Source organism: Schistocerca americana, chromosome 7 (assembly GCF_021461395.2).
Source record: "Schistocerca americana isolate TAMUIC-IGC-003095 chromosome 7, iqSchAmer2.1, whole genome shotgun sequence".
Classification (NCBI taxonomy): Eukaryota; Metazoa; Arthropoda; class Insecta; order Orthoptera; family Acrididae; genus Schistocerca; species Schistocerca americana.
This window is the reverse complement of record NC_060125.1, coordinates 582,601,825-582,627,964: the sequence shown is the minus strand read 5'-3', so window position 1 is coordinate 582,627,964 and position 26,140 is coordinate 582,601,825. Positions and strand designations below refer to the sequence as shown.

At 38.3% G+C, this 26,140-nt stretch overlaps 1 protein-coding gene across 1 annotated transcript in view; it reads left to right on the top strand.

Annotated features, from left to right (window-relative positions):
* The window catches only part of LOC124622077 (carbonic anhydrase-related protein 10-like), an 899,606-nt gene that overhangs the window by 855,319 nt on the left and 18,147 nt on the right, over positions 1–26,140 (top strand). The window contains exon 9 of the mRNA XM_047147650.1: positions 9,081–9,123. Coding sequence (XP_047003606.1) covers positions 9,081–9,123 — 43 coding nt within the window. The remainder of the gene's footprint in view (positions 1–9,080; positions 9,124–26,140) is intronic.

Here is a 26,140-nt window from a genome sequence, read left to right as displayed (position 1 = left end):
GACAGAAAATTATTGATTTTATGGCATCAGCACTGTAATACAACAATTGATCTAATTATCTCTTCGTATGGGCTGTACCAATAGTCTGTAGCAGCTCATTCATAACCAAACTTCACCTGGATGTCTCTACTTTCAGTAAAAGCCTTGCTTCACAGACTTGTGCGAAGTGCCTTTCCACAGGCTCCACACCAATTTAAATGTTTATGAAGGTTCTGCTCTCCATCTGAGTATTCTTAATGACCTTTTCCACAACTATTGCATCATAAAGTAGAATATTTATTAGAAACTCACAACATTCTTATGCGAGGGAGATTCATTTATTAACCTCAGACTACTAAACATAACAAATACATTTAACTTGTAGCGCTTGATCGGTTAGAAAAAGCGATTCAGGATGTGACGTTGTACCAGACAGCTCTCTGTTATGTTCTTTAGCGTGTAAGCAACAAGCGATTGAATATACGGTGCTATTGTGTCTGCTGTCATTTGCGAAGTAGGTTCTGTCATTTGCTTCATGCCAAGTGAGAGGAATCAGTGTTGCCGAGACATATCATCGATTTTGTCGATGTATCAAATGGTTCAAATGGCTATGAGCACTATGGGACTTAACTTCCGAGGTCATCAGCCCCCTAGAACTTAGAACTACTTAAACCTAACTAACCTAAGGACATCACACACATCCATGCCAGAGGCAGGATTCGAACCTGCGACCGTAGCGGTCACGCGGTTCCAGACTGAAGCACCTAGAACCACACGGCCACACCGGCCGGCGTCGATGTATCGAAATGGTGTTATAACTAATGGCGTTGTGAGGGAGTGATGAAGAAATTCAATTCTGATCGCACGGATGTTTACGATGAAAGACATTCGAATGTGACTGATGAACAGGTGTAGCATGTTGACGAAATTACGCTTGCAAGATGCCGATTAACCATATCTGAATTTTCACCAGCTGTGCCTCAGATTTCAAAGGTTTCTCTATTTAATACTGGCGCAGAGAAATTAGGTTACCGCAGTCTTATGCATGGTACATACTAAAATATGTGACCGATGTTCAAAACAGTGGAAGAATGGGTTCGGCCTCGACATGACTTCAGCACTACAGAGAACCGGGGCTAGAATTTCTGAAGAAAATCGTGACCGGGGACGACACAAAGGTATACTACATGAACTCTGAAACTGTGGAAAAGTTCAGATATGCACAAAAAACTCGAGTAGTCTCCGCAAAACTGCACTACGGTGGTTACATGTTTTTGGGTTCACAAAAAATTTGGCAACATATTTCGTGAGTATAACACATGAGAATACGGTGCCATTATATGTGTATTGGGACACTCTTACGAAACTTCAAAAGTCAATCCAAAACAAATAGAGTGGGATGGTCACCTAAAAGCTAACCCACTTCACGACAATGCGGGGCCTCACACTGCAAACCCAACGAATAAAGAACTCAGACTCTTTGGCTTGGATACATGTCAGCATCTTTCCTTGGCACCAGGAGGATCTCATCCCCTCCCCAAGGTGAAGGCGCTTTGCGACTGGTGATGAGATCAATACCAGAAGGTATCGTTCTTTGATGGAGGGAGAAATAATTTGGTGTCACAGTAGAACACATTTTTGAATTTGATGGTGATTGTATGGAGAAGTAAAGTTGACAGGCAACTACAGATTATTTTATCTATATTTTCCTTTTTGAAGCTGCTATTTGAGGCTGGAGGTTTGTGTGCCAGCTACACAGGCAGACATTTTTTTCGATTTCTTCGTTACATATTAACAGATTTTCAGTTTTACTTTATTTTCAGCTCGTACATTAGTTATTAAAGCTTTCCTGCTGTAGATTGTTGGCCGGCCAGGGTGGCAGTGCGGTTCTAGGCGCTACAATCTGGAACCGCGTGACCGCTACGTCGCAGGTTCGAATCCTGCCTCGGGCATGGATGTGTGTGATGTCCTTAGGTTAGTTAGTTTTATTTAGTTCTAAGTTGTAGGGGACTGATGACCTCAGAAGTTAAGTCCCATAATGCTCAGAGCCATTTGAACCATTTTGTAGATTGTTAATTGCCTCGAGCCTTAAGCATTTCTATCAAAACAGCGTCCTCTCTAAGACCAGTTTTTTCATATCTTGAACTGCTTCATTAATTCCTGCACACCTTCAGTTTAATTACATATGAAATGTGCTACAGAGTCATTCTTTGAAGTGGCAGACGTTTAAAAAGTCTTAAAATTTTTCTGCTTTTCCTTCGCTGTTTTTACTATGTCTCTTTCACATAATGAACTAACCCCCACTCTAATTTCGACAGACCTAACGAAAACAGAGTGGAAAAAGTTTCATATTTAATTCATTTATTTATCATATATGTAAATGTTTACAGTAGTTACATACGACTAGAATATACTTTAGTAATGTAGGTCACAGGTATTTTTGTTCCGTACACTAGGGGATTTTAAAAGTACCTTAATTTTATTACAGTACGGCAAGCAACTTTTATTGAATATAGAAATACTGCAAAGCAGTGAAATACAGGACACTATTGGCGTGAAAATGTGTACCAGCGGAAAAATGTTCCTATCGGAACACAAGAAATGCGAGTATGCACCTGTTTAAGTGAAAAGTGGAATACCAGCTGCCTTTTTTTTTTTTTTTTTTTTTTTTTTACGCCTCTGAATTCCACTATCTGCTTAACTCAATGCCATTATCTCTTTGTGTCTCTCTGTCCCTGTCTTCTGTCTCACAGCCACTGTCTCGTTCGTCTGTCTCACTACTTCTACCGCCTCTCACTGTCACTGTCACTGTCTCTCTGTTGGTCTCTCTTTCTCCTCACGTCTCGTTCATTTCTTCCGACTGCCTGCTGTCTCTGCTCACTGTCACTCTCTCACTGTCACTATCTCACTCTTCCTCGTTGTCATTATCATAGAAACAGTATCATTGCCTCTCTACAACTTCAACACTGTCCCTCGATTTTGTTTCCCACTGACATTTTCTCCTCTACTCTTTTCCTAGAACTGTTCTGTCACTGTCAACTATGTTCCACTGCCACTGTGTCCCTCTATTTCCTTCTCACTTTCAGTGTCTCCTTCGCTCCTTATATATCACAATCACTGTCTAACTTTTTTTATTCCCACTGCCACTGTTTCCATCTGTCTCAGCATAATAACGCTCCAGTACGTTTGCATGCCAAAAATTTTTCAGGAAAATTTTATAGATGTTGAGGAAGGTAGAATGAGCCAGCTGGTCCCCCACTTCTGAGGCAGAGTCTTTTAAACAGTAGCATACTTACCTTTCTTGTGTTCCTGCAGGAGCATTTGCCGCTATTACCTTCTTTTGCCTGCCACAGCACAGCATGTCCCTCATATGAAAGAAACTTTTCAGGTCAGCAAAATTTTGATAGTTTATTTATGTGAAGTTGAAGTAACGCAAAACCAACTTTACACCTCAGACTGGATTTTACATGCACAGAAATATTGCATGTGTTTCAGTACTGTAAAATTGAGCTGCCACAACCCTTTTAATGATAACGGAGATACATCACAACATATTTATCCCTGCCGAGTGCTTCGTTTCCGCCTCACACCAGATCTTAGGTACGTATTTTACGTGCACAAGTAGGGTAACTTTGAACCTCTATATCTCGGAAACGGATGAAATTATAAAGAAACATTTCAAGGATATTCGAGATTAGAATCTGAGGAATATATTATAAAAATATCAGCCTTTTACTGTGCATAATTGTCTTGGAATCCGCGACTCTGTTTGATACGAAAAAGTGGCAAAAAATGTCCTTGTTTGCGTTTTTCTGTATGGACCATCCACGAACTCATGGTGCCTCCATTAGCCCCTTAAAGCTCACCGTAGACTACATTGAATTAAAAGAAGCAATCGGTTTGCTCAATTGCCAAATCAGGAGGAAGTTTGTGAGATCTATGCTTTGACCGTATACTGTAGGATGGTACCACTAGCAAGATCCTTCTGTTGGGTGTACAAATGGCGTCTAGCCCAAGAGTTATCCAAAACACTCGACCTTACCTTTCTGTCACCAGTGCACACCGAGCTATGAATCCTGGAAGAACGCCGTTTTCTGCACTGCGTTTTGGAATACATTAGGTGCGGCACGCTGTCGAACTATCTTGGGTGACAAGATACCGTCAGAGCTGAAGCACTAATAAGTAAGAGACTTAAGCTGAGTAAACGGTGGTTGATCCCATAACGCATAGATCATTTTTGTCTTAGCAGGGCGGTACTTGTTTCGCCGGTGGCGTCAACGCTCCCGTGTACGCACATATATTTAGGTTTCAGTTACGTTGCAAACTGGTCTAGCGTGGAAATGATTTTAGCCACCTCATTGATTTCAATGTCACTCATAAGAGCTTGCAGGGCTCCCATAGACCCCTAAGTGAGGCACTAAATATGTTCACCAGAGTATAAGGTAAAATAGGAATCAAATCGATAACTGGCGGTGACTCTATGTGTGATTTACACGTTTTGCCCACAAGAACTGTACTGTTCTGCCTGGAGTAAGTCTACGACTGCTCCGCCAATTTAGCTGCACGCTTTGAAGCACATGTTATCTTTTCCGCAGTAGAAATGTGTCTGCAGGAAGCTTGGGACATGTGCTCTTTCTGACAATGCACCAGCCTTGTTGCGCAGTGGTTTTAGCATGGATACGACTGGTGTGACTTACCACCTGAAGTGGGTATGTAGTTTACGTGCTGGTGATACCTTAGTCATCTTTGGATTTGAAACTGTTATGTGGCACAATTTTATTCTGTTGTCTGAAACAAAATGTGCACGCATTCTACTATAGAGTTGTAGTATACATTTGTTAGAAGAATTTTGTGAAAATTTGGTCCCCCCACAAAGAAGACCACATGCTAGATTTTTCTACAACCTCTTTTGGAATACTGCTCTAACATTTTGGATTAGTCTGACTGAAGATAACGAACCTGATAATAACTTTACTGTGCGAAATTGTATTACAGGGGAACTCAAAGTAAATATAACCTGTTTCAGAAAATGTGTTGTATTCGAGTGACACTGTTGCACTGAACTGTAGCTTCAGGTTAAAGCGATTTCCTTTTAACTGTAGTGCATTTGTCTCAGAAATCGTAAGTACAAGACGGGGTATGTATCAGCACGGAAGCAGAGTTTCTCTGTAGACTGGAAAGCAGAAACGAACATTTGGCTTTAACTTCAGTGTACTAGTGGAAAAGCTGTTAACGAAGATGAATGGATTAACCTGACCCCATGCAATTAAAAATAATAGTCTGCACTTATTGGCTTTTAACTACCACATTTACATTCGAAAAACAACATTTAAAACTACAGCCAAAGTCCTGCACAAATGAAACACAATGCAACTAGCATATCTTATTTTATAATAATATTAGATGCACAATTCTAGCTTATTTCTCATACGATGTAGTGAAGGAAATGAATCTCGCAATACAGAAAAAAATTCTGTTTATAGAATGGATGCCCATGTTACATATCATGGTCACAAATTTCATTCTACAGCTGAAAGATTTCCTTTCCCCTTGTGCAACATTACACTGTGCGCACACTTTTTGCCAAGTCCTGCGATGACAACATCTCACGGTTTCGTACTACGAAAAATCATCTGACTTGTCCTTGCACATCCTCTGGCCATTCATCAGACTGTCGTATGTTTAACAGACGACGTAATGGACGATTACGACAATTCTTTTTCCTTAGAGGGAGGGCGAAACCGCGGAAAAGGGAAAGGAATGGGTGATTGTGGTGAAGCTCTTTACATTTAATGACGTGGGGAATGATAAACTAAGTACTGCAGAAAACAACTAAACAACAACAATTGCTGCAGTTTAGCTACTGTCCTCAGGCTACGTATTTAGAAATCAGAAAAACATACAATAAGAAGATGCTTTCAAAGTTGTTTTGTTCAGGACAGTTGATGAAAACGTAATGTACAAGTGAAACATCACAGTAATGTAAGAAAGTGGTATTAACCACAGTGTATATGTTCAAAAATGAAATTATAGAAGTTTCCCGAAAGTAACATGTCGTTATAATAAAAAGATATAAGTTTGTGATTTCTTAAAACACAAGAGCTGTGTTGCAGACGTACTAAGAACGTAGTAAATAATTTTTAATACCATTATATTGCTGAATCTTTATATAAATGACTGACATATGATAAAATTTCCTTTTAAAGAACTCTTGTTGATGTTTCGACTGGAAAATATCATCAATAAATGAATAAAAATTAAATTTTAAGTATGCCTGTAATTGTTGCAACTTGCATGTTGTGGAAATAGTAGTTAATAGTCATGTTCATTTCGCATTGAGTTTCCTTTCATTCCGTTCTTTGCCGCTTATGGCACGACATTATGAATTACTCTGGTACCATAATGACATGAAGTATAAACTTTCCCTCTGTATTATATACCAGCCTGGAAACTTAAACGATCTGACATTTAATGAAAACAATACAAAAACTAATTTTAAAGATTAGAGTGGTAAAGTGGGCTGACTCACACACAAATTGGACCATATTATGTGCATTTATTCTTAAGGAAAGCTCTTAACAATACTCACAAGCCACAATTATTTTACTACCACTTAAATTAACGCACTACCTCTATGAGAGTAATCTGCATAATTTACGTAACGTAAGGAAATACCGTTTTCCTTTAAAATTTCTCACTCTTTTGCTATGAATAAATAAAGTTCAAGATAACCCAGTACTATACACCACTGTCTGCACCAGAGAACAAAACTCAGTCTGATCAAAGCAGGAATTTCACTGCTATATTAATGCCTCTCCCACTTACTCAAAAGGTAACCCATTAAATTGGATCTTAATACTTGTTGATCAAATACACCATTAATTTAATCTTAATCTTTCTTGAACCAGCGGAACAGTTTTGATGAAGACTTTATCAAAGACCTAAATAAATATCACAGAATAACAAGGAATATCTGTGTGACGAACCAGTCAAACACGATCCATTGAACACATTCGTCACACAATACGAAGTAGAGGCATCTGTCAAATAAATACCACAGGCAACTACCTAGAAAATTGCAACATGAAATTAATTCGGTGCTCACACTGCTCTTATATACTGTAGTCGGTGTTACAGTGGCGATGCAGTACTTTCACGCTTAGGACCCAACACAAATACAACTGGACCTGGCTTCTGTGTGCAAGGTATAGAGGCATTCACAGGTCTCCCCCGAATTAAGAGCGCATACACGACACAGCGCCTTACTTCTCACAGCATCAAACACTCCACGTCAGCTACGTTGCTTCAATGAACAGCAGTTATCCGTCCCACACACTCTGCTTTGCTCCCAGCGTACACCCACTGTGGCAACAATAGTTGGCCAGCAATGCCACGGCCTCTGCTGTTAGTATCTATCGCCGTTCCTCCTCTCCATTTTTCTCTCTACTCTCTGAAAAGCCTCTGGTGTGCCGGCGTCCAGAAGCTGACCATTTCCGCCAAATGGCGTGGAACTGAGTTTTCAACAGCCGATCGGCCTTATGGGGAATTCGGAATGTGCGAGTAACTGGAACAATTACATGCGCATCAGAGGTCATACAACTAACTGAGAAAACCTAGTAGGCTGCGACACATGTAATCACGTGGGGGATTTCTATGTAGTGTGGGTGTCTTGCCAAACTGGGATCAGTAGCAATGGCGTTTATCACTGCAGCATTAAAGACTAAGATTTTATAATGAATTTATTTGTTCCCATTTCAAACAGGGCACAGCACCAATGTCCGCCGGTCAGTGTGAGAATAAATAAAACATTTTTGGTAAATCTGTTTCATACCATGCCAAACAACAGTGGACAGCAGCTAAGGCTGCTCGCCAGTGTATCAATGAGGCTTAACTTTTATAATAAATTCATTCGATTGATTGCCAAACAGGGAACAGCAAGAATGGCCACTCGCCACTGCATCATTAAAGAACAATAAATATGTTTCATGCCGAGCCAAACAGTACCCAAAATCAATGGCCACTCGTCAGTACATTATTAAAGAATAAAATTTTATTTTCAGCAAACAGCAGCAACAAACGCTCTCCAGTGCATCACTAAATAATGGCATTTCATAATAAATTTATTTGTGCCATGCCAAACAGGACACAGTACTGATCAATGTGCCATTAAAGAAAAATATTTTATTATGAATTTATCTGTTGCCATGCCAACTGTGACAGAGCAACAACGTCCCCTCGTCACTGAATCATTAAATAATAACATTTTGTAACAAATTTATTTGATGTCATGCCAAATAGGGAACCACAGAAACAACCATTTGTCATTGCATCTGTAACGAATAAAATGTAATAGTAAATTTATTATACAAATCTCTAACTGAATCTTAAGAAGTAAACACAAGCGCTTAGAAGCTGCAACATCACTTTATTCATTCAGTGACTAGTTTTTATGGCATTCACGTTGTCTGATCGACACAAACAGTCACACTTGATTACTACAGCCATTGTCATGATATAATATTTAGCATTAGACATTGTAATCTTTTGTAAATAGACGTGTATGATTAACATGGTCTACTAATTATATGATGCCCAAACACTTCAAAGTAAATTTGTTCATTATTTAAAAAATCGAAACTAATTTTCATTCTCCAGTATAAACAAGAGAATGTACACTGATTGACATCAAGCGTCAATTGTCCTAGGGGGGAAAAGTACGTCTGATGGTAATACATAAACCACAAATCTAAATATAAATTAGACTGATGACTCTTTTTCTAGAAAATCTCTGTCACTGTTCTTGTGTTACCTTTAAGAAATATCGCTGTGCTAAGTATGTTATGCTGTGAGTTCACCTGGCAGATTTCACTAAGATTTATTTTGACACAAAGAATTTATGGTACTTTTACATGTAACTATTGTTCACATTTGATTATATTTCAGGGATACTAATAAAATGTTGTACACAGCAAAATTGGATATGTAAGTATGTGTTTAGTTTTCCTTAATAACATATATTATCGAAATGTTTCGCCAGTAATTCTTCTGTTTGATGGATTGTTTTTCAAACATTACATATTAAGAAGCCACCTTTTTTTCAGGGGAAGAAGTGTCCAACAATGCACAGGGACATGCGTTATATAGGTATGTAACCAATCTAATTAAATGTAGTCTGCATGACACAATAGTTTTTTTTTACAAACTGAAAGGATTATCAAGAGTTTAGTTCTATTAATAACACATGACCAGTATAATCCTCTTCAAAATAGTATAGAAACTACTTTGCACAAAAATTTTACCAAGAACGCACTGTCCTTCAGTAACAGTTCCATACTGCACTCACACTCAATTTTTATCACAAAGTATTGATAAAAAAGTGTAAACATGTTATGTCAAATAGCTTGCATTAGTCGCATATGAGCACAACAGTACAGCTACCAACTATGTGGCACACTTCCTTTAGATTGGGGTTTCTGTCCAGCTTTGTGTTTTTTTTTATTTCATCAGCCTGTGATATTATCATCATTATGATGTGATAAGCCAAGTCCATTTTTAATTATGTCATCAAGATGACAGATGGCAGGTAATTTAAAATTCGAAGGTGCTGAAAGGCAGAAAAAAATATACAAGATAGCTTTGCAGATAATTACAAATGAAACATCCTGTCATAGCACTCAGAAATGTAAGATGACATATGTGGGAATATTTTTAAATTTTCCGTCCAATAGCAGCACTTTAAAAAATGCAGGAATGGTGGTAAATTTATGTGAGAGAGCCAAGATGGTAGTGCCCAGAAATTTTTTGTATCAACCAAAGCAAAACGTCAAATGACAGTGCAGTATTATTTTTCCAATATCCGCCATGTTCAGAAATAACCAATTTTACTGCACTACTTCTACAAGCTTCTTCTTCACCTGAGCATCATATTCTAAGTTATTCGATTATTTATCAAAAATCTTCTAAGCCAACACAAGTGCTCACACACACACACACACACACACACACACACACACACACACACATATGCACAGTATTAATATCAAATATTGCAGTCTCATCATTTCTTTAATGCTTTTCTCTTTTTACAAGTTAATATTTATGTTAAATACTGTGGCGTTTGCCAGTAAATTTCGTCTCATATTGGCTCTACCGGTAAATTTAATTTCTCTTTGTTTCATAGTAAACTAACGTTTATGTTAAAAACCATATTGTTTCATCATCAGCAATTTTCATCTCTCTCTGTTCATGTCGGATAAAGTACCACCACATCTGTAGATTTCAGCTCTATCTTTCTAATATATGCCAGAGGGAACAGGAAGGTAGAAACTCGAACAAACAATGCTCTCAGTGTAAAATTTATAATAAAAAAGGTTACATTCCAAAGAAAGTTAGATGCACATTTCCGCATTTACATATTCTCTAGCGTCAGCAACGAGTATTGAAAGTTCCAATTGCACACATTTTGGAATACTCAAAGTTTCAGTTGTACTCATTTTTTCTACACATTTAAAATTTTTACATTTTTCCACAATATAGAACTACACCAGGTATAAAAATTATACCATTCAATAAATCACATTTTCACATATAAACTAAAAGAATGGTTAACTGTGAATTGCAGCACAAATCGATCAGAATTTTATGGTATCACACAAATTGGAAACATATAAATTTAATACACATTCTAGTCAATCTTCAACAATTTTTAGAACCAACTATACAAAGCAGTAGGTTGTTACAGCCTGAATTAACAACTGGGTTATGTCCACCAACCTACCAAGCTATGGTAGCTGTACCTGACTTGATAAAATAGCAATTAAGCTGAATTCCACGTTATTCACCAGCTGAATATAAAACGAAAAAACATCTAAAAATATACCAAACAATTGCTTGCTGTACTGGCATGGAATCACTTCAATATAATAAATATACTCAAAGCTAAAGTACACTTCAAAATCACCCAAGTGTTAAGGGCGTCTAAAGCACTCGTTCTGACTATATTGTTTCGACATTCATTTCTGAAAAAGTGTTTAGATTTCACCCAAACCATTAAAGTTTATGTGAGAATCAAACACTCTTGCAAATTAGAGAGAGTCAGAATAATCTTCTTTTAGAGAATGTACATTGATATTTCGTATAGTTCCACTGGGTGATACCTTAAAAACAGGAATTCCCATTTTTATATAACTGGTTTCCTACTAGGCATAAATGAAAGAAACTGTGAGTTCGTCTCACTATTTATGAAATCAAATGTGTTTATGTTGTTTACTCTCCCACAACATACTATGCACACATTGCTGCTGCTGAAAATTCATCATGACTGACAGGTAAGAATCTTAATGGTACATATACGTTGCATTCATTCAGATCAGTCAGCCATGCAACTTCATATTTGGAGTTGAAACATCTTGCTCTTGAGATTGGGTGTTATTTCTCGTCCTCCATCGATGAAGGATTTCAGTGCGTATTGTGGTTCAAAATAACACAGATGCTTCAAGACCTGTAACATGGAAGCAGAAGAAATCCTGTTTTCTTGATCTGGACTCATTGTGCTTTTTGGTATCCAACATCAGACACTGTTGTATTACGGTTTGAAGTGGAAAATAATATAATATGTCAACAATAATGCCAACAAGTGGCTGTAAAACGTTGTATAAATATTGTAGTTAATAATTGTTTACATGCTGGGTCCCTGTGTTACTTGTGGATTATAGTAATAAATTTTAAAATTAATTCCCATTAAATTACTCACCTACTTTACTTATGATAATTTTTTCCTATCTAATTGACCGGTGGAACTATTTGTAGCTATGAATATTATTAATAGCATGTTTGGTTTTCATTTTTTAACATAATTTCTGTAATGTTGTCAAACTTATTCCTTATTTATTGGCGACCTTCCTCAGTGAAGAAACAGCTATTACGTTTTTGTCTTTTCACTGTATATTTATTTTGGTGTTGTGCCTCTGTTTTCTTTTTGTGATTTCTCATGTTACTTCACAAGGAAAATTCTTAACTGAAACTGTACATAACACTAGTTTGGTTGTTAGCCTATAAGAAATTAACTTTGAACCATTTATATGGTAATATTGCGAGATCAATATTTATAAAACGACCAATGATGTCCATGTTTGTCAGTCTACCGTAACTTTCCTAATAAGTCAATGAGTCCTTGGTCTTTTGCGGTCCTCCAGGTACATAACGACCGCTACTCTGAATTTTGCAACGATAAGGTTTCTTTGAAGGTGGAGGGGAGGCGGGGTGGGAGTAGGCTGCTTGCAGAAAGCGCAACACTGATTGGAAAAAGTCCCTGATGACAGCAAGTTATCAGTAAGTGAAAGATGTAAGATCGTTAAAAGTAATACATGATAGACTTACGTTTTTTTTTTTTTTGTTGTGTGCATGTCAGAAGAAAAGCATTTAATGACTACTATGGTTGTAACGGCTGAGCATCAATAATTTAACGAGAATGACTGACCCTCCCTTTTCTGATATATTTTTTGTGCTGTGTCAGCTATTCAGTACTTTCACAATTTCAGAACATCTCATATTTCGCCATTTTGACAAGGCAAGAGAAGTCGGAACTTGCTTTGTCAGAGAAATATTACGTTTACAACGATATGCCAGTCCACTACCTGTCAGAAAAAGTAGTATCATTCTCCATTACCTATGAGCAAAACCTGGTGTGGAGGCGTTGCAATTTTGTGTTACACTTTTAATAGCAGCATTCACTTTTTTTTCTAACAGGCATCATAAACTGCTATGGGAAGCTGGATAGAATGCTTCTCGAATCATATCCTCCCACAGTACTCTTCGTAAGTTCCTGATGTCTCAACATATGGAGCATGCTCCCTGGTGCCGTTATCTCCTTGTAAAAACCAGTTCTTGCTAGATTCCCCATTTCTGAATGGAGTATCCAAATACATTTATTGAACTGCGACTCCCATTAGTTGACTATACTAATAAGCAATCCTCTGTTTTCACTCTTCAGGATACATTTCACTAACGAAGATCTACATTTTTCACCCAATAAACAGAAGATTCCATCTGTCTCTAAACTGGACGTTTCCCAGAAATTTCGTATGTCAGAGTTGTTCTTGGACCTATCAGCAATTTAATAGCACTCACTATGGGCGTTCCATTTCTAACAGCTTCAATAGCTTGAAGCAATTGATTTTCTCTTTTCTTATATAAAATGCATTTTAACCACAAGCTGTTTATTTGTCACATTAGTTATCTACCAGTTTCAGTTATTAACCATCATCCATGATGTAGGACACAAAGGATTAGAAGTTGTGCCCTGCATCCTGGATGGTGGTTAATAACAGAAACAAGTAGCGGATGATTAATGGGGCAAATAAAAAGCTAATGGTTAAAATGCTTTTTATAAAATACTTTACAGCTTTTGAACCTCAACCAATGGAAATTTCATTTGATTTTCTTTGTTCCTTATAATTTTTTTCTGTTCATTCTCCATACAGGCTACAGTTCGAAAACTGAAACAAAATAAAATGCCAAACAGGCCAGGCGGCGATAATCGGCAGTTCCCAACTGTGTTCACAACTCAGTAGTACGTGCCAAAACCTGGCATCAAGTATTAGAGCTGGATCCTAAATAGTATTCTAACACAAGATGGATGTCAGCCATTGGACTTAAAAAGTGTACTGAACCACCAGAAGCTGACTGTGTGTTATGCGGAGCATGTTAGCCACTTGGGGTGTCAGCTGCTGGGAGTGTCAGCTACTAGGGCTGTCAGCTACTAGGGCTCTCAGTTATTAGGGATGTCAGAAGCTGACAGTGTCAGCTAATGGTATTTTCAGCTACTGGCGATCTGGACAATGGATATGGATCTGAAATAGTATTCTGTCTCCAGGAAGTGACATGTGTATGTGCTATGGGTGTGAGTTACCCAGAGAGTCAACTATTGTTGGGTGACAGCTGCTGTGTGTGTGTCAGCTATTGCCTGCATGAGCTACTGAGCAGTGTCATGTACTAGGGACTGGCAGCAACTGGGGGTATCAGCAACTGGAGAGTTCAGCTATTGGAGGTGTCAGCAGTTGGATGTTAAATAGTATGTGCAGTAGATTTCAGCTAAAAGGTCTTAAATAATATTCAAACATCAGAGGATGACAATGGATATAAGCTGTGTGTGCCAACTATTCGATTTTAAGACTACAAGATAACTTTAATTTATTGTGAGATGAGAAATTAGTTGGGACATACAGGGCTATATTTGTGGATTGGTAGGGTTGCTCAAGCTGTAATTGAAGAAGCTACAAAATCATATGTACGTAACAGATACAGTACCGTCTGTTAAAAATATCTATTGAACGAGATTCGAGTAATGTTCATGCCACGAACACTGGGCTAGTATTTCTACATCATCTTTCTATACGGCTGTTTGTATGCGTTTTGTGTTTTATCTGAACTGTAAGATCGCTTTTATTTGTTTCCTAATTACAGGAATGAGGAAATTCGAAATGTGTCAAAGGAGGAAAAACTATTTTTCACACATAAGTAGTACAAAGATATAATTAATGTTATCAGAATACTAAGAGGAGCCTTTCGTGCCGACATGTATTGAGACAAAGGCTTAGTAGTGTAAGACTAGTGTATGTGATTATGATGCCACATATTGGCAAAGCAGATGCTGTCTATATAAATTTAATTTATGCACTCTTAGACCAAGTCTTAAAATGTAGTTAATAACTGTGTATGACAAAGCGAGTCAGTTCCTCAAAATTACACTGAACTCCAAGCCACAGGACTTATTTAAAACTAGCTACGACAGGTAACTCTTTACTAGTAGCTATGATGTGGACAATGATTACTGCAAATGATACTTTATTTTTCCCTATGAATGAACATTGAATCAGAAAGTAAGAAAACAGTAAAATTCATTACTGAAAAAAATTTCAAAACGACATAAAATTCAAAAATTGCTGCATGTCAGATCTAAATTCATTTTCAAGGATCCATTCTCTTTGACGTAGTAGGAACCAGTTTACTGACACCGAATCTTGGCAGTACGACAAAAAAAGCAGTAACTCTTTTCTTGTCATTTCACAAAAAAACAGGTTTTATTTATTTACATTCAGGGTTAACTGCATTTCAGTATATTTTCCTGCCCTTGCTACTTTCCTACAGATAGCAGCTGCAGAACGTCAGGATAGTCATCCTAATTTCGTTGTTTGCAGACACCATTTTTTGTTAAATGTGATCACATCTTACACAGGGGGTATCGTAATTAATAACGAAAAAACAGACATGACTGAAAGTAAAAACACTTCCACCAACATGGGTCTATAAATAAGCAATTTGGGAGATGACTGTGAATGTGTGGTTAAGAGCCAACACAGACTTAAGACTGCACAAGCAGTAACACAGTCTTCAAAAATAACCAAAACGACCTGATTTTGTGTCATGTTCAAAAGTATCTAAACAACAAGTATTCTGGGCAAATTGGGGCAATGTCCAAAACTATCCAGACAATAAGTTGAATGTATTAATAAAGCTCCGTGTTTTACCATACTCAACAATTATAAAGTTGTAGGCTAATTACATAACTGATATTTCATGATGTAATGCTTGATTTTTGTAGAAACCATTTTTTTACGTGGCTGGTGCTTTTTCTCAATGGATTTGACTCAGCTCATCATGACACATACTGATTCCTTTGCGCAAATGGGCACTGGTAGGTCTGAACTTGCTGACAAATTGTCAGTGGCTGTTGGAACAAGCCAAGATTGTTCCTGGCCTCTCTGAGGAAAGGAACACTGGATAAATGAAAACATAGACAATAATGCATGTCAGCTACTGGAAGCAAACTACTAATGCAGTTGGTGCCTTGCTTGTCTGTGTGCCAGCAATAGATTTTACATACTCACATACATACCCTACTTCAGCTTCAAAATGTTGGTATTAAGAATGTTAGTGCCAATAGCTTTGTTTCTTTTTGTTTTTTAATAGGGCTTTCAGAGACTCTTATTCCTGGTTTTTTAGATAAAACATAACCATCAGAAAGACATATATTAAAGCAACAACAGCTTAATTGATGTTGTTGCTGCTTATGTGATAAAAATGTAAAAAATTATAATGATAATTGCTATTTCTGACAAAAATCCAGTAAGAGCATTAGTTATTAACATAAACAGCGGAAATGAATTTATATTACATGTTCTGAAGCCATAAGTATCTCTTAATGCATTTAATCCTTCCAGTCAACTACTGTTACAAGAGAACTTGCGTTGCAAAATTCTGATATTTTCACGAAACTTGCTTTGCCATGATATTTTAATGTTATGGAAAAGAAGACAATAGAAGCTTTCGAAATGTGGTGCTATAGAAGAATGCTGAAGATTATATGGGTAGGTCATGTAACTAATGAAGAGGTACTGAATAGAATTGGGGAGAACAGGAGTTTGTGGCACAACTTGACGAGAAGAAGGGATTGGATGGTAGTACATGTTCTGAGGCATCAAGGGATCACCAATTTAGTACTGGAGGGTAGCGTTAAGGGTAAAAATCGTAGAGAGAGACCAAGAGATGAATAAACTAAGCAGATTCAGAAGGATGTAGGCTACAGTAGGTACTCGGAGATGAAGAAGTTTACACAGGATAGAGAGCATGGAGAGCTGCATGAAACCAGTCTCAGGACTGAAGACCACAACAACAACAACAACGGAACGAATTATCCATGTGGATGTCAAAATGCTACAGCTGGTGGAGTATGGATTCAATAGTGCTCATGGAAATGAGTAAGGTGCTGAAGCCACCAATGCCACTTATTTCTTGTTCAAGTGGATTAAATCCAAAACATATATGTAAATTGCTTTTTGAAATTTGCAAGAAATTTTGAGAATAATCTCATAATTTGAGTATGGTTGACTACTATTTGTTTCCAAAACAATTATCACCTTATTTTTTGTGATATTTCAGCTTTTAAAGGCTGTCTGTTGTCTTTTAGACTGACGAGTTTATCTGTCAAAATAAAAAATATGAACATTAGTACATGAAAGTGAGTTGTCAGATGGATGGTTAGTTTCATATTACACTGAATTCTACAAACTACAAAAGAAATATTTTGATGAAAATAAGAGAACAACATTAATTATTTGAAGTTCATTTATGTTTACATAGTAAAATAGCTAGATAACACAGGTTCCTTTACATTATAGTGACAATGTGCTAGGGGATTAACTTCATCTCCTAGTACACTACATTAAGCATCTACTGTTGGTTATATTACCATGCTGAGACTCTCTGATGTCGCTACACTATTTGTATGTCTTTGATAGCACAACAACTCTCGTTTCTTAATTATACAAATGTGCATTACTACTGTTCAGGATGCTGTTTGACAGGAGTGTCTTGTAGTTTCTACTGTGTGCCCACAGAAGTTGTCAATGTTTTGAACTGTAAGACGAAGTTAACATCCAAGCAACCACTAACTATAGATTGTGGTTGACTTCCATATCTTTTTTATAAATGAGTTTTTTTTATCATTTTAGACGTGATAATAACATCATTTATTTTGATAACTCTTGTCGACATGTGCACTTTAAGCTATAAGTTATATCGACAGAAGTTCGCATGTGTGTTTTGCAAATTATAGAACCAGTTTTTACGTATCTAGATGAATTTAACGTATGCTATTAATGCGTGGTACAAAGATCGAATTACTCTCGTCTACCAACTCAGAGTTTATTATAGTAGAACCAATAAGCAAGCCACATGTATTTTAATAAGGTAAGAAAGATAATTTAAATGTGGAAATATTTAATCTGAGGTTCCAATGGGTGGCATAGTGTAGGACAACAATCAAAGTTTGGTTGTAAACAAGTGTAACCTAGAAGTTCATGGCACAAACTTTGTGTGTGTGCATGAGTAAGTGTGTGTGTGTGTGTGTGTGTGTGTGTGTGTGTGTGTGCATGTGTGTGTGTGTGTGTGTGTGTGTGTGTGTGTGTGTGTGTGTGTATACATATGATAATTTGGTATATAAGCGAATACCTTAGAATATGCTGTTCATTAAGTTGAATAATGAGCTAGTGAAAATACTGAAATTAAACTAGATAGTTTTTAACTTGATGCTCTTTTACATAATGTACTGCTTCGTCATTGACTTCTTAATTGTAATGAAAATTTCCCGTGAATGACATATTCCATTTTTTAACAGTGAGACTGGCTCATCCATTTAAAAATTTCCCACCAACGCCATCCCCTATTTGCTAGATTGCTGTGACTGGCTGAAAATTTTGATAGTTTTGCGATCAGCATGAAATTAGCTGCTTCATTATTAACTACGTGCCAACGACATGTAGCATATTTTTCTATTTCCTGCCATATGCCACTTTTTACTTTTAAATTTCCAACAATGCACCATATTGATGACATCAGCAGTGTGGCTTGTGATGTCATGATGGTGGCATCAGAGTTAACAAGGGATGGCTTGTGATATCACATACGCAAAAAAAGTGGGCTGGAAGTCCTAATGTAAACAAAGTGCATCAAATAGTTGGTAGCCCAAATACGGTGCACTAAATTACCCATACCATCGCTGTTGAAGAACGTTATAGTTGTGCAAGGTGTGCGGAATTGCTGTTAAACTGTGGTTATGGTAATCCTTTCCCTTGTAGGGTTTATATGCAACTGGTGAATTGCGGAAGATTTTTTCACTTTTCGTAAACACAAATGTTCACCATTTTAGTTGAAAAAGCGATTGAAAAGTAATTCCACTTTTTGTGTGTATCTGTTTCTGGAATATTCTTTAGCACCATGCACAACCTACGTTGTTTCTCTAGCTCCTGATTCACTCTATTGTTGTCTGATGCTCCCTCATCCTTGATGTCTGGTCAGTTGAAGCAGCAGCCACCACGATAGCAATTCATATGAGGACACGGGTGACTGAGTGCGTTAGTTCGATGATTGTGCGCCATAGGTTGGCTTGATTATTGTGTAAAACACTAAACGTGGAACTCTAGGTCAAGGCACGTAATTTTTTGCATTAAAATTACAGAGTGCCAGTCTCACTGTAAATGTGATTTTCAGTGGAAAATGTCGCTTCCAAATCTCTGTCTTACCATTATATAAGCTATATGAAACCTACGGGCCTCTCAAGGTCTCTTCCTTTTATATGACATTCTGTCACTGCTCTTAAACCAAGTGTCTTCAATGATCCTGCGAGACGGGAAAGGCAATGCCGAACGGTGAGAGAAATATAGAGGAGAGAAGGAAACGAACATGAAGACTGTATTATAGAGAGGGTAGCAACAGATTAAAATTAGATGGGAGATGTGATAATGTGTAAAAAAGTTTCGAAGAACCAAAGTGGAAGCAAGGCGCCTAGAACTGATGAACTTGCGCAATATTATTTAGCTCCTAGGGAACACGTAGCGTTAAAAAACGATTCTACTTAAAATGCAAGATTTTTGAGACAAGCGATATATCCTCAGACTGTAAGAAGTACGTCTGAAGTCTAATTCCAAAGGTGGCAGGTGTTGACAAATAGGAATTTTACCAAAACGTCAGTTTAATAAGTCGTAGTTGTAAAATACTAACAGGAAATATTTAGAGGAAAATGGGAAGAATGGTAGAAGCTGACAGAGAAGATCAGGTTATAAGTGTAGGAACACGCCAAGAAATACTGACCCAACAACTTTTCTTACAAGATAGAGTGCAGAACGGCTACCAAAGGTTACAGCGCTTGTAGATTCTAGTAAGGATTCTGACAAATTTACTGCAGTACGTCCATTATTCTGAAAACGGTGTGTTTGGTTTGGGTCGGTGATTCGGACTCGCCTCCGCGAGCCAGGTTATCCACATGGAGGACGGGTCGGAGACGCCGTGGTAGCAGCCCGCTCCGGTGAGAGGCGGCACCGGCGCCGCCCCTAAACCGTGACACTCCGCGCCTCGATGTGCAGCAGTGTCCACCGTCGCGAGAGCGCTTGTAAACACCGTAGACGATACATTTACCAGTCCATCTCGTTACGTGAATGAAGCTTAAGATTTTCTCTTTAGTAATCAGTCTTCTGACTGATTTGATGCGGCTCGTCATTAATTCCTCTCCTGCGCGAACTTCTTCATCTCCGAGCAGCACTCGCAACCTACGTCCTCAATTATTTATAGGATATTGTCCACTCTCCGTCTTCCTCTACAGTTTCTACCATCTACAGCTCCCACTAGTACCATGGAAGTCAATCCCTGATGTATTCCTGTACCTTCTTCTTGTCAGTGTTTTCCGTATGTTCCTCTCCTCGACGATTCTGTGCAGAACCCCCTCATTACCTGTCCATCTAATTTTTATCTGTCGCACCATATCTCACATGATTCGGTTCACGTCTGTTCACGTTTTCCCACAGTCCATGTTTTACGATCATACATACCATAAAATGCTTTGTTCCACACGTACATTCTCAGAAATTTATTTCTCAAATTCAAGTCTATGTTAAACACTAGTCGATTTTTCTTCGTCACGGATGCCCTTTCTGCCAGTTCTAGTCTGCTTCTTATATCCTCCTTGCTCCATCCGTCATTGGTTATTTTGTTGCCTTGGTAGCATTATTCCTTAATTTCATCAACTTCGTGATCATCAATCCTGATGTGAAGCTTCTCACTGTTCCCAGTACTTTTGTCTTTCTTTTATTTACCCTCAGTCCACATTCTATACAGATCAGACTGTTCAATCCAATATGCAGATCTTGTAACTTACCTCACGTTCTCCATCAGTAAATCTTATCATTGCCATCCTTTCACTTTGTATTTTGGTTCCACTCTCGAACCTTTCTTTTATTTTCGTCATTGCTTCTTCGATGTATAGATTGAACGTAGGGGCGAAAGACTCGATCCCTATCTTACATCCTTTTTAAGCCGAGCACTTCGTTCTTGATCTTCAACTGTTATTATTCCCTCTTGGCTCCTGTACATTATATGTATTACCCGTCTCTCCCTATAGCTTAGCCAGCCGCGGTGGCAGTGCGGTTCTAGCCGCTACAGTCCGGAACCGCGGGACTGCTACGGTCGCAGGTTCGAATCCTGCCTCGGGCATGGATGTGTGTGATGTCCTTAGGTTAGTTAGGTTCAAGTAGTTCTAAGTTCTAGGGGACTGATGACCTCAGATGTTAAGTCCCATAGTGCTCAGAGCCATTTGAACCATTTCTTTCCCTATAGCTTACTCCTATTTTCCTGAGAATTTCGAGCATCTCGCACCATTTGACATTACTGAACTCTTTTTCCAGATCGAGAAATCTTAAGAACGTGCCTTGATATTGTTTAGTCTTGCTTCCATTATCAACTGCAACCTCAGAATTGCCTCTCTAGTGCTTTTATCTTTCATAAAGCCAAACTGGTCGTCATCTAACGTAACCTCAACTTTATTTTAACTTATTCTGTATATTATTTTTGTCATAAACTTGTATACATGAGCTGTTACGCTCGCCAAAGTCGTGCATTCTACACACGAACATGAATAGTCGTTTTATTGCCAATTCATCCATCGATTTTAGAAATTCGGATGGCATGATACTACTCCTTTTATCTTATTTAATCCTGTGTCTTCCTACGAATTATCTTAGAAGATAGATTAAGAAAAAGCAAACCTACGTTTCTGTCACTTGTAGACTTGGAGAAAGCTTTTGGCAAAGTTGTCTGGAATACTCTCTTTCAAATTTTGAACGTGGCAGGAATGAAATACAGGGAGTGAAAGGCTATTTACAGTTTCTACAGTAACCAGATGGTAGTTACAAGAGTTGAGGGGCACGAAAGGGAAGCAGTGGTTGAGAAGGGTGTGAGTCAGGGTTGCAGTCTATTCCCGATGTTATTCAATCTGTATATTGAGCAAGGAGTAAAGGAAAGGAAAGAAAAATTCGGAGTAGGAATTAAAATCCAGGGAGAAGAAACAAAATTTTTTATTCTGTCAGAGACAGAAAAGGACTAGGAAGAGTAGTTGAACGGAAAGGACAGCGTCTTGAAAGGACGATATAAGATGAACATCAACAAGAGTAAAACGAGGATAACGAAATTAGTCGAATTAAATCAAGTGATGTTGAAGGAATTAGATTAGAAAATGAGTCACTTTAAGTAGTATATGCGTTTTCCTATTCGGGGATAAAATGACTGATGGTGACCGAAATAGATACAATATAAAATGTAGACTGCCTACGGCAAGGAAAGCGTTTCTGAAGAAGAGAAATTTTTTGACATTGAGTAAACATTCAGGTGTAATGCAGTCTTTTCTGAAAGTATTTGTATGGAATGTAGCCATGTATGGAAGTGAAACATGGGCGATAAATAGTTTAGACAAGAAGAGAATAGAAGATTTCGAAATGTGGTGCTACAGAACAATGCCGAAGATTAGATGGGTACATCACGTAACTGATGTGGAGGTACTGAATGGAATAGGGGAGAAGAGGAATTTATGGCACAGCTTCGCTAGAAGAAGGAATCTGTTGATAGGACACGTTCTGAGGCATCAAGGGATCACGAATGTAGTGCTGGATGGAAACATTAAGGTAAAAATCGCAGAGGGAGACCAAGAGATGGATATACTAAGCAGATTCAGACGGATGTAGGTTGCGCTAGGTACTGGGAGATGAAGAAGTTTGCACAGGATAGAGTAGCATGGAGTGATGCATCAAGCCAGTCTATGGACTGAAGGCCACAACAACAGCAACAACAACAACAACAGCCGTTCATTTCGTTAACTCCGTCGTCGTCGATCCGTTTTTTTTTTTCACTGGTGTGGGCGTTCTCTCCAGTGCGAGTGATCGTAAACTATGCAGAGTAGGATGAAACAGCAAGTATAAAACACACGCAGTAAAAAATATTTACAGATTGTTCAGTAACCAGACTGCGGTTATGGAGTAGACAGACATGGAAGGGAAGCAGTGGTTGGAAAGAAAATTACACGAGGTTGTTGCGTACCATTACTTTCTTTAATGTGGACACTGAACAAACAGTAAAGGAAACAAAAAAGTAACTTGAAGATAATAGAAGTTCAAGAAACGTTAAGATCGGTCTATGAAATTTTAATTCTCTCACAGATGTAAGAGAACAAGGAGGAGCCGTTGAACGCAGTGCATAGTGCTTCAAAAAGAATTAATAAGCTGCACATCAAGATAAACAAAGTTAACAGAGTGGGCGACATAAATCAAATTACGAAATGAGACCCTAAACGTAGTGGATTAACTTTATTTGCGCAGCTAGATAAGTGACCGAAGCAGAGAGGTTAGATCCTGCAAACCGCTAATGAGAAGAAAAGCTCTCTGGAAGTAAGAAAGGAAATAAACATATGAAATATATATACACATAGACAATTTTTCTAAAGATATTTTTATGGAATGGAGTCTTCAAAGGAAGTGAAACTTGAACAGTACTCAGTACAAACATGGAGAGAATAGAGCCGTTTCATATTTTACGGAACAGGGGAATGCTGAATATTACATGAGTAGGTTGGATAACTAAGAAAGAGGTAGTGAAATGAAATGGGGAGAAAGAAATTATGTCACAAATCAATTGAAAGTAGTGAACGCTCGGTAGAACACATCTTGACGCGTCAAGTGGTAATGAATTTGGTAGTAGTACTATAAGTAGTAATAGTAGCAGTAGTAGTTTTACTTATCTGTAGATCTTTTTTGTGAGGACTTGCGACAAGTCTTTGTATAAAAATTCAAGAACAACAAAAATAAAGCAATTCTCACAGACACACATTTGCTACATTACAGACAACGCTGGGATGGTGGAAATCGTGTGTGTGCATGGGTGGGGGTTGTGGGGGGGGGGGGGGCGGAGTGGTTGAGGGAAGCTAGGGAGGAGGGAGGAGGGGTGATATAATCGAGTGGAGTGGGTGGTATGCGACAAAAGTTTAGTGAAGAAAGAAGCATTCTGTCTCATCCCGTACTAATTTCACTTCCTACCCTGAAACTGCACTGGAGTATAATTTAATTTTCAATATGAAAAGTAGGAGGTGGAATCCTTTGATTCATAGTCTCGGAAATGTGCGTTCTGAAGTAATTAGTTTCTATTAGAAAACAACATTTCGACAACTCTTCAAAATAAAATGCCGTTCTCTCGTCTTATGCCAATTTATATTTTCCTTAGAGGACTTGTGTAAAAATATACTGAAATTTAAATGGAACTCGCTTGCTTTGTTTCAATTCAACGGGCACGTATAACCGAAAACTATTCGGTTCTTTCCTGTCCTCTGTCTGTTCGCTCATATTTACTTTTAATTTTGGACGGAATAAAATGTCAACTCTTTTTCCTCTACTAACTAATTCCGTCCAATGGCATTTCACGAAATGAAAAATGTCCCCTGCAATGTCGCAGCGGTTTCACCTTCAAGCAGTATCCGACTTTGATTTCACGTGCCAGCGTTTCACATACAAAACGTTCAGTTTTTTTACCTGTTTAACGCCTTTTTGTTGTGTAGAACGATTACGCATAGCTTTTTTCTGTACAGAGGAAACTACAGTGGTATACCGTAGCTAACAGCGCGTAGTGGTGGCACGATAAATCGTCTCGAAAATGTTCAATAGTCAAGGGTAGTTACATCGTTTATCTGTAGACGAACTTTTTACTGAAAGTTGAGCTATCACTTCTTACATAGCTACCACAATATTTCGAATATCTCAGACACTCTTTCAGCGCAAATGTGGACTCGGAAACTCATAAAGACCTTTTCATTCGCTAGTTGTCGTCATTTTTACAATGGCCTATAAAATTCAATAAAGAAGTCTTGTAAGCCTTCACGAGGAAAGAAGGTTTGCTTTCAACTTCCTATCGACGACGAGGTCGTTAGAGACGCAGCACAAAATAGGATCGAGGAGGTACAGTAAAAGAAGCCGGTTGTGTAGTCTTCAAGGGAACTATTCCTGAATTTGCATAAACAATCAAGATAAAAGGCAAGCAAAACCATTATCTGGGGAGGGATCTAAGCCACTGTTCACCGAAGTGCAAGTTTGAAGCTTGAACTACTGCGTAACCTCACTTGATAAGTATTTACGTTCTCAAAACAAAGTGAAATGAAGTGCTCCATACTTTGATGCCGATAAGTTTTATTAAATTAATCAGTTTCTTGTTTAAAGCAAATATAGGAACTTCACAAGTGAAATTATTCCCATGACTAGCCCGATACTACAGGAGTCAATTAGTTTCAATCAGTACCGATGAGCAAAGCCGGAATCGTCGTAGACACCGACACACACACACACACACACACACACACACACACACACAGTCAGAGTTGTAAAATCGAAGTTGAGGTCCAGAAAGCGAAATCTGAGCGGAATTTGCCAACTAGTATACTGAGGCTTCAACAACAAGATACTGATTATTGATACTGTACCACGGGGTAGTATTTATTTACTAAAGAAAACCGTAACCCCACGAGACGTGTTTGGCGGGAATGTTGGAGTCTCGACTACTAAAAGCGGAAATTTTGGCTGGGAGGGGGCGGGGGGGGGGGGAGTAAGGGGGAGGGTGGGATGGACTACTCGGGTAGCAGAGTAGCTTTGAGGAGCGCACACGGAGTAGTTTTAATTCAGGTGGAATAACATTTACCAGACGATACGCAGATAGCGAAATCAGATCGCGTTCAGAGTAAACAATTTTGACTGTCAAAATTTTCTCAGTAAACTGTCGGAGTGTTCGTACGTTGCCAAGTTTATTGCCCTTCAGGAATGTTCTCGGGGCTTAAATTTTACTTGGGACCGAGAGCTCGCTGAAACCTGAAGTAGATAGCTCTGAGATACAATCTAAAAAAATTTTTTTCAGAAAACAGCATGATTTACTCAAGAGAAAGAGCTCCACAAACTGAGAGTTCATTAAAACATTACTCCACCTGTGATCCTTTTGCAAAGTTATTCGGCTTGGCACTGACTGACACGGATGCTGGAGGTCCTCTTCAGGCTAGGGGCCCTCCAATCAGATGGGTATTTTGACAATCTAACGCGCCAGTTAGACTGAATGTGGCAAGCTGTCCCTCAGAAAGATATCTAACAACTCCATGTAGCAACACCAAGCCGAATAACTGCTTTCATAAGGGCTGGAGGTGGACCAACTTGTCAGTGACGTGCTCAATGTATGAAGCTTTTTCTCTTCAATAAACAATTCAGTTTTTCAATTAGACGCAATTGGAGAGAAAGTGTTCAGTGCAATTGACAAAAAT